The following is a 9,766-nucleotide window of genomic DNA, read 5'->3' on the forward strand; positions in this document are numbered from 1 at the left end:
TTAATGTGAGCTTTGTTGTAGCACATTACAAGTTTCATTGAGGTTTAAAATACATGTTTTTTCAATTTTAAACTTATATTATCAGGTTGTGGAGAGGGTCTGTGGAGGGTTGGTTAACTAATAGTGCTGGGAACGGTACTTTGTTTGTACAAAATGAAACATAACTCTATCTCACCGCACCATTTATTTTCATAAAGTCCATTACCTCCAAGTCCACCAGTAAGAGCGGAGGTTCGGCTGTGTAAAACAATATTTAAAATTTAGTAAAATCTGTATGTACAAGTTGTAAGAATCATGTAAAAAAAAAAGTCTGTTTCCAAACTCTCTTTGTTTTTTAAAATCATTTAATCTTAAATGAGGTTATCTGCCATTCATCCAGCCCCCATGACCCCCTCTTACTGCTTCTTAGTGTGACGCACTTCTCACAAATTGGAAGTTGAGTTTTGCTGATTATATTTCTCTTTAAACTGAAAAGACACATGTAGACATGAACCAGCAGGCAGCAGGAAATTTAATCGGTGGACAGAATTAACAAGGGAGTTCCTCGTAACCCATAGTGAAACTGTAATGATAAAATGCATTAATACACCTCACAATAAGATTGATAGAAAGAATAAACCAGCTGAAAATAAGCACAGAATAAGCCATATTTGAGATCAATAAACCAGATGCTGATTACGCCTTTAAACATGAATTATTGTTCATATAATGAACCTCTTGTCACAGTGCTTAGATATGGTTATTTACCTAACTTAACATTCCAAATAGCTGATTCGACAACACACAGCCGAAGTGTAGGCATGATGATGTAACTAAGACAGCGGAGTTAAAACAATAAATCATGAAACAATCCTGTCTAAAAGCATTTTCCGAACATTTGTATTGACTGGAATGAAACATAAATGTCTTTCGTGATGCTACATGTGGCTGGACTTTGGGAAGTTATCATCAAAATCACATCACCGCTAGCAAAAGAAGACATTAATCAAAGCAGGAAATTACCCTAATTTTAAACTTGATCAAATAAATGTAAAAGACACTCAGAGAACATAATAATCAATTGTAAAAAAAAAAAGAATCTAGCTATGACAAAAGGACATATGGAACATGTTTTCTTATTCACTGGTACTGAATCAAAACATAATGTACATACTGTATGTGGAATGGCTTAATAAAGACACAACATCAAATGATTTATACATTGGATCTCTTAGTTTTGTCCTGGAGCGATAGTTGTGTTTTTCCTACACCGTTGATACTTATCAGTTCTGACATTTCCACCAGCTTTATAATGACGTGCTGTCGTAATTAATGTACATGGGGCAGGTGCAGCAGTCTGTATTGTCTTTGCAGTAAGAGAGAGAAAGAGACAGACGTGAGAAATAATACAGAGACATGTTCAAGCTTTAAATGGATTTGGTCAATGCTTGACTAATGCAATGGCACGATATTATAACACTATTCACAGGAAATATCACATGTCTGTAGAAACTGAAATTATAAGAGGAAGGAATATCTGAATCGACAGGCTGAACATCGTGGTACAAAGATTTGTCAGCGAAGTTGAGATACATATTTTTGCAAGGAAAGCGTGCAAGTTTGCCATGCTGCCAATGATAACGGGTTGATAATGACAATGTATCAGAATTAGGTAGAGAAATGTTTCAAAAGGTACATTTTCTAGTGATGTACAGAACCTTTTCCTAGTAACTCGACATAACTTAAACTCCTGATACTGGTGGACTGACAAACCTCTGTACGCCAGTTTCTTATAATCATCTGATTAACTCCCGCAAACTAATTTCCAATTAAAAATGTTCAGATTTCACAATATTTGTTCTCTACATGGCAGATAATGGGTGATGACAAACGGGCTGACAGAGTGTTCCTCCCTTTGCAACACATCATGATCACGCTATAATGTCTTTGGGAAATGACTGGTTGAACGTGGGTGGTACATTTACAAGTCAAAGTGACAGATTGTAGTCAGACATCTGTGATTGTTTATATATGATATGGCTGGGCTATATGAAGATAGTCAAATACCTTGATATTTTGGATCAAATATCTCAATATTGCAACAATATTTATATGGATATGACTAACTACAACAGTCTGGTTAGTTCAAATGTCATCAATGTACTGTAATGCGGCTTTAAAAACAGGAAGATACAATGTATGCCATATTCTGATATCCAAAATGTAAGTGATATAAAGTCTCATTCAACGATAATGTTATGATATCGATATATAGCCCAGCCCTTATATGGCATTAGCATTAGTCTACTTAAGTATTTGTGAACTATCGCCTTTGGTCTTTAGAGTGCCCATGCAGCCACCTTTCAGAAAGCTCTTGGAGACCGGATCAAATAAAGCAGACTTACTTTATTCATACCTAGAAGAACAAAAAACAAAAGCACAAAACAGGATCAGAACACTCATTTACAGTCTGCATTTATCCATATGGTAAACATCTGTGGCGATTTTAGACGTTATTTCATGACTCGCATTATATCACAACCTTGAGTATACAACACTCATAAGGGAAAGACTGAATGCATCAAACTTATATACTATATTATAATAATAGTGAGTAGTGCTTTTCTTTTTGTACAATTATGAAACAAATGCACAAGGGAGATATTGAGTGAGAGAGACAGAGAGGCAGAAAGTCAAAAAGAGATTAAAAGAGGAAAGAGAGGGAAGTGAAAGGTGAGTACGATCTACACCCCAAAGGTTAAACCCCCCTCCCCCCACCCTCAGTAACCCTGGTGACGTACTTTTCCAGGAATGTAGTTGCGGTCAATGCTTTCATCTTGCAGAAACATGTGCAGACAGCGCTCATTCTGGGCCAAGGGGTGACCTGCAATTCTACAGAAACAAACACAAAGATGGACAGTGGATAAAATTAACTTGTTTTAATAGTTTTTCATTGAGGCTTGTAAAAGAAAATTGTTTTTTGACTAGATTAGTTATTTGACGCACAGACAGAGATTAGGTTAAGTCTTGTGTGGGGCCATACATTTATGGCAATGACTGACTCGACTGACTCGATTGAATATGTGGTTTTCAGTTGAGAAAAACAACACTAAAAGAAAAAACTGCAGATTTGACACAAGCTTTACAAGATTTAATAAAGAATGTACTGTTCCTTTATCACCAAATAAAAATCCCAAATGTTGGAACTTAGCAGATAGTTTTTACTATGCAAACACATAAAAATATGTATTAAAATGTATGGCTGAACCTGTTGATGAACTGCTCTAGGCCCGATCGCCGCTCCTCAATGAAGACCTCGTCAAAAAGGCCCTCATCTGCGCGGAATGGCAACTGTCTCTTCAGGGCTTTGCCCGGCAGAGATGGTACTACAATCTGAAGGAGAACAAATAACAGGAAAGATCACATTCATGAAATCCAAAGTCCACACTCATGTGCTGAACAGTCAAAACTCAATACATTGGCATCAATACATTTAAGCTCCAGCAAGGCAATAAACTTATTTTGACTAGCAGTGCAAAGGCATAAACTAATTCAACGCATTTAATTAGGAGAACACCACAAAACCTACCTTGTCATTAAAACAGAAGACGAAACCTAAAGTGTTATGCTACTGTTTACTTTAATCTATGAAGTAATTACATTTTCCAAGCTGTAACACCAACAGTACCACTTATCAGATCATTTTAAATATTAGTTTGCTTAAGCCAGTCTGCTGAAATGATTAGTCTGAAACACAACATGATATAATTACTCACTTACCTTACTGTCTCTTTCCAGCTCGTTCTTTAACCACTCAAAGTCACTGTATCTTCTTCTAACAGTGGAATCCTTCAGTTTGAAAATGGGGAGGTTTGTCTACACAGAGAAAAATAAATATACAGCTCTAAATTAATTTCAAAAATAATTTTTTCAAAAACATGATCTTACTGAATGCTGAAGTCATTGTGGAGATGCCTTAAGGGGACAAAAAAATCACTCGATATAACCCTATTTTGACTAAACTAATGGTATGAAAGTCAACACTTAGACTAGTATGCAGAGGCGTTTATGTTATACCTCTACAGTAGCATCTACTGTTGTGTTGTTTGTACTGATTCTTTCCATTACACTGTAGTATAATGAGAGCTCTGACTATTTATTATACTGTAATACAGATTGTATTTTACCGAATGCATGTCATTTTCATAACTTTCCCAGATCCCAGTGTGTGGTCTTCAAACAACAGTCCAAGACCCAAAGATGTTCAGTTGTTAATCATTATATAAAGAAAGAGAAAAAGAGCCACTAATCTATTTCATGTTAGATTATGTTAGATTGTATTCTAAATTGTATTTGCCCTGAAATGATTAAACTTCTAAATGTAAAGTATTGTGTTAATTTTATTCACAATAATATTAGAAAGCCTGCCAAGCAAACCCGTTTCCCAGAACGCTCAAAAGTTTGGAGTTAGGTATAAAGGGAAATGTTGCATACAATAACCACCCATCTCTCCATGTTCCAGTGAGTAGAGATTAGGTGGCTTTTTTTTAGCATGATTCACTTCCTGTAGACAGGGAGTAAGTAACTAAACAATGCTTTCCAGTTAAACGAACATATCTGGTTAGTTTCCGTTTTTCTATGCAGCGTTTTGAAACAGCACTATTTGGATGAGCAATTTAACAAAAAAACATTAAACTAAGGAAACATCAGACTGCGTATTACGCCTGCATTAACCTACGAATCTTGGGATGAGAACATTCAAGTGGTGAAGAAAGTCACGTGTTTACATTATGATCTGCAAACTCTCCCAGGAGCAAACCCGCAAAATAAGGATTTGTAGTTATGCCAGACCTAGTACGTTACAATTACGCATTTGCAATGTTGTCACCAGCTTCCTTAAAAAACATTTTTTTTCTAAATGTATTTAACAGTGTCAGCTATTATCTTTTACAAGGCGCTCAACATTCCCATCTACTAGTAAAGGTTAAACTTCCCAATAGTATATAAAGTAATTCAAATAAACCACCAAATGCAAAATTGAAGCGATAAACACATTAATGTATCAATAATTATAAAATAAAAATAATGTGTCGTATTATTACTCAAGGTGTTACTTAAGTCTTATTTAAGAGTTGTTTTCCCTTACATTTCCTATTATTAATCCAAATGTGCAAAGAAACAAAATAGATGTAGTGGGGTGAAAGTACACGTTTGGCCTCTGAATTGTAAGGGGTAGAAGTATTAAGTGAATTCAAAAAGGCTCAGATAAAGTACCTACTAATTATACTTCAGTACAGTACTTGAGTGAAGGTAATTTATGTATGTCTACCACAGCTTTTTGACAGTAGCATAAGTAGCTGTTAGCTTCATGCTGTCTGCTGGGACTCACACTGTCGTAATAACCACATTACGTTTCAGTACGTAACGTTTACTAGCCACACACAGTTGGTTAAAATACATACAAATATGACGTTAACAGTCAGTGTGCGGGCTTAAACATTGCTGCTTTAAATATGTACGCCGAAAGTCGTAGTTATGTTGAGGAAACTTCTAGATCCCAGCCCTGCTGACTACACAAAGTAGGCCACACAAAATCCCCGGTGCTTGAGTTTTACTGGAGCGCCATCTTGACCTACTCCAGGCTGCTACCGTCAACGTCACAACCCGGTCCCTGCGGTTGACTCCAGCACAGCGGCTAAATACGCTAACTGGCTAGCAACAACATAGTAATTACCAGTTAGCTTAGCAAATAAAAGCTAATGCTGCTAAAAGGGTGTTTTTTTTCTTCTGATTTTTTCAACACCTACCCGCATGCGAACTTCGTAATTTGTGTAACGGTTACGTCCAACTCCGACGACTTGTGGATCATAAACGTCTATTTCCAGAAAATTGCTGGGGGGGCCGTAAGCATCCGTCAGGTCCTGGGGCTTGGAATTCAACCGGCGAGTGTCGGCCACCGAAGGGTCTGTCATTTTGTCGGGTTGTAGTTTTTGGACGACAAACGGCGGATCAAACCAACTAAATGCTCAGCAAAATCTTAAATCTCCTACGAAGACATCAATTGATAACACGTTAGCTGATCGATTCAGCTAGGGAAGTAGCTGACTTGTGTCTCTGTCTTGTTGCGGGGGCCAGCCGCCCTGCGCCCTACCCTTGTTGAATCTGAAAAATGCGTTGACTCAGTTCCGTAGCGTTACTGTGGTACACTGCACTCCCTCTAATGGACACAGAGATAACTGGACAGGCTCAGGTTTCTCTAATCATTGCAGTTGGGAAATTAATGTCACAGTTCCTCAGACGTAAGGCATTTCTATTTATTAATTATTAAATCAGGTTATGACAGAAAGGACTAAAATACAATCAGGTTACAGCATGTCAAACCACATTGAAAAAGTCCAATCAAAGAGCTATTAAGATTGGAAACATTTTAGGAATATAAGTATAACACACACATGATAATACAAGAAACATATTTTAAGGGGCTGTGGCACCCCCCACCCTGATTTTGGGTAGGCCTTTCATGCATGCACCCATCACCATGTAGAGTGGTGTAAAGTCAATGAGTAGATTTACTCAAGTAGCCTACTGTATTTGTACAATTCTGAGGGACTAGTAGGCTACTTTACTTAAGCATTTCATTTACTTGTTACTTTGTACCCCGCTACAATTCACAGGTAAAAAGTGTACTTCCACTCCATTACATGTATTTAATTCCTTTAGTTGCTTTGCAGATTTTGATTTGTGGAGTGTCAATCAACACTCTTGTACTTAAGTACAATAATTGGTCCACATATTCATTTTATTTTAAACCGAGCTTTGCTCCAAATGTATTTGTATGGCTGTGTACCAAAGAGGGACATACATATCTAAGTTAATTGAGGTTTGGATTACATGATGATTCAAGCAATTAGGATTTATTATTACTCATATTTATGCAACACTATACATGTACATTTACAAAAGGTTATATGTAAGAAAAATCTACACATATCAATACTAATCAAAGCCATTTTGCTTAACTTGATTAAGGCGAACGATGAAAACTTAAGAAATAATATCTGACAGAAGCAAAAATAAAGAAGCCATTGATTACGCTTTTTTTTATCACAATGTAAGTGCCCTGATGATGATGCTGATATACAATCTCATTCAGTAATTGTATTGGGTCCTTTCCTTCTGCTTCATTGAGGTTACATTCATTATGTCATTTTAAGCTGGGGTTTTGGATTGATGACATGATGAAACTCATTTCTGTTCGAATTATAACGTTTTAAGAAACCCAACCCTGACTGACATGCCTCCTAAACAGAAACCTGCTTCTCCTCCTCAGGTGAGACTGTGGAGGTGGAAGAGGAACAGGAAGTAGGCAGGTCAGATTCGTTCACAGGGATGGAGACGGAGCAGTCGGTTTGGTCGGTGGTGCCGGAGCAGGTGGAGCAGTCAGAGCTCTCGCTGTCAGACTCAGGGACATGGCAGTACTCACGGACAGGACAGGGACGCTCATTGTCCTTAAAACTCTCTTTCAGGCCCTTGGGGAACTGAAACCAATCCTTTAAACAAAACAAAAAAAACGTGTATGACTTTATTTTGCTGTCATCTTGTACATTTCCTTCAAACAAGGCAGTATTTTGAGTTATTTCCAGCTGAATGAAAAAAATGTGGTTTCAATACAAATCATTTTTTGGTAGCATTAGAGTTTTTGATGCTACTAACCTCGACATTAGGAGGTAAGGATGGCTTGGGGACCACAGGGATCAAGATGATTCTGATTCTGTATGGAAGGGAGGCACATGTTCATCAGATGATCATATCAACTACAGCTAGTCAACATCACACATACATTGAAAGTACATTACATTACCAAATGTGAATTTCATTGCTATCGCCACTTTCATCTACTGTTGCTTTAAAACTAGAAAAATATAATTTTTTTCAAGATCATCAAGTTATCCTCCCATGTTGCCTTTTATCTGAGATATAGAGTGAAAGTGGGCGACAGAGAGGAGGACATTGACTGTAATGTTTGGCCAGCGCGGCTTAACAGGGCCGCCAGATCTTACCACTGAGCTGTCAACCGGCCCTATCTTCACACATTTTAGGTCACCGGGTGAGTTGTTGATATACAAATGCTAAGCCCAAGTATTCCGTAAAACAATTCAAATTTTAAATACTCACATTAGATAACAGTTCGTGTACATATTGTTGATGATAATATAACAATGAATGAAGGAGGAAATATGTACCCATTGCTGAAACTATATGTAAAACACTATAAATAACACATGACCGACCTTTCATGGTGTAACAAAATCATGACCAGTAGGATGAGGATGAAAGCACCCAACCCACACAGCACTGGAGTCAACACAGACATCGAGCTGTTCATGTGAGGAGTGTCTGTGAGTTTGAGAAAGACAGGGGAAGTTTGTTGCAGATAGTAGAAATCTTCTTTGATGTTTAATCACGTGTGATATGGTGAAAATTACACATGATTAGGAGTTTGCTCTGTCAGTTTACCCTGTACTGATTTGAAGGGAATAAGTCAGGTTTGTATTGCCCTATTGCCTACACTGGCCATCTTATATTGTAAATGTGATGGTTTTAATGGCCTAGAATATCTATTACTGGCCCCTCAACTATAGCTCTGGCTTTGAAAACAAATTTCCCAACCTAGGAAAAGCATGTTAAAAAGAAGGGTCTATAATCACTACAAATGATTGTAAATACAACATGTCAGTATTCATGAAAAATATGTTTATTCCTGTCATGCCCAGTATTCAGAATATTCTAAATGTTTATATTTGATAAGAAATAAATCAAATCAAATACAAATCAGGTGAAAGCTTGGGTTTTTTTTTTTTTTTGCTAAAAGGTTCTGTGCTTAAGACAGTTTATGGTTACCAGTAGCAGTGAATGATTCTTTCATTCTTTCAGTAAGTGAAAGTAACTGTAAGTGACTGGAAATAGGTCTAGACATTTGCAGTTTACCCGTGTTTCACTTACTGAAAGAATGAAAGAATCATTCACTGCTACTGGTAACCATNTGTGTGCCTTTGGCAGTCTCAGACGGGTAAACTGCAAATGTCTAGACCTTATTTCCAGTACTCACTTACAGTTACTTTCACTTACTGAAAGAATGAAAGAATCATTCACTGCTACTGGTAACCATAAACTGTCTTAAGCACAGAACCTTTTAGTAATTTTTGAATATTCTGAATACTGGGCATGACAGGAATAAACATATTTTTCATGAATACTGACATGTTGTATTTACAATCATTTGTAGTGATTATAGAGCCTTCTTTTTAACATGCTTTTCCTAGGTTAGGAAATTTGTTTTCAAAGCCAGAGCTATAGTTGAGGGGCCAGTAATAGATATTCTAGGCCATTAAAACCATCACATTTACAATATAAGATGGCCAGTGTAGGCAATAGGGCAATACAAACCTGACTTATTCCCTTCAAATCAGTACAGGGTAAACTGACAGAGCAAACTCCTAATCATGTGTAATTTTCACCATATCACACGTGATTAAACGTCAAAGAAGATTTCTACTATCTGCAGCTGTTGCTCTGCATGTGAACAACACAGTAAAGGTGCAGTATAATGAAACAAACTTCCCCTGTCTTTCTCAAACTCACAGACACTCCTCACATGAACAGCTCGATGTCTGTGTTGACTCCAGTGCTGTATGGGTTGGGTGCTTTCATCCTCATCCTACTGGTCATGATTTTGTTACACCATGAAAGGTCGGTCATGTGTTATTTATAGTGTTTTACATATAGT

The 9,766-nt window shown here is 37.2% G+C and overlaps 2 protein-coding genes across 2 annotated transcripts in view; both read right to left on the minus strand.

The window, feature by feature from the left end:
- Nucleotides 1-491: 491 nt before the first annotated feature.
- snx12 (sorting nexin 12) lies at nucleotides 492-6,154 on the minus strand. The gene is made up of 6 exons (XM_010796361.1): nucleotides 5,787-6,154; nucleotides 3,760-3,855; nucleotides 3,248-3,372; nucleotides 2,781-2,871; nucleotides 2,385-2,395; nucleotides 492-1,345 (listed from the first exon to the last, which is right to left on the minus strand). Exons 1-5 carry the CDS (start codon nucleotides 5,949-5,951, stop codon nucleotides 2,390-2,392), a joined length of 483 nt encoding a protein of 160 aa, XP_010794663.1. The 5' UTR covers nucleotides 5,952-6,154; the 3' UTR covers nucleotides 492-1,345; nucleotides 2,385-2,389.
- Nucleotides 6,155-6,280: 126 nt separating this feature from the next.
- Nucleotides 6,281-9,766, minus strand: part of LOC104967331 (uncharacterized) — a 5,193-nt gene continuing 1,707 nt past the window's right edge. Inside the window, exons 5-7 of the mRNA XM_010796741.1 lie at nucleotides 8,271-8,439; nucleotides 7,693-7,750; nucleotides 6,281-7,529 (exon numbers count right to left, since the gene is read on the minus strand). Coding sequence (XP_010795043.1) covers nucleotides 7,281-7,529; nucleotides 7,693-7,750; nucleotides 8,271-8,439 — 476 coding nt within the window. The 3' untranslated portion in view covers nucleotides 6,281-7,280. The remainder of the gene's footprint in view (nucleotides 7,530-7,692; nucleotides 7,751-8,270; nucleotides 8,440-9,766) is intronic.

This window comes from Notothenia coriiceps, unplaced genomic scaffold (assembly GCF_000735185.1).
Source record: "Notothenia coriiceps isolate Sejong01 unplaced genomic scaffold, NC01 NC01_scaffold00037250, whole genome shotgun sequence".
NCBI lineage: Eukaryota > Metazoa > Chordata > Actinopteri > Perciformes > Nototheniidae > Notothenia > Notothenia coriiceps.

Bases quoted from the DNA above. Each gene is read 5' to 3' on its own strand.
- snx12 (XM_010796361.1), bottom strand. From the start codon at position 5,951: ATGACAGACCCTTCGGTGGCCGACACTCGCCGGTTGAATTCCAAGCCC. The intron at 3,856-5,786 runs GTAGGTGTTGAA...TTCTCTGTGTAG, and splicing joins ATTACGAAGTTCGCATGCGG to ACAAACCTCCCCATTTTCAA. The intron at 3,373-3,759 runs GTAAGTGAGTAA...GTTCTCCTTCAG, and splicing joins AGCTGGAAAGAGACAGTAAG to ATTGTAGTACCATCTCTGCC.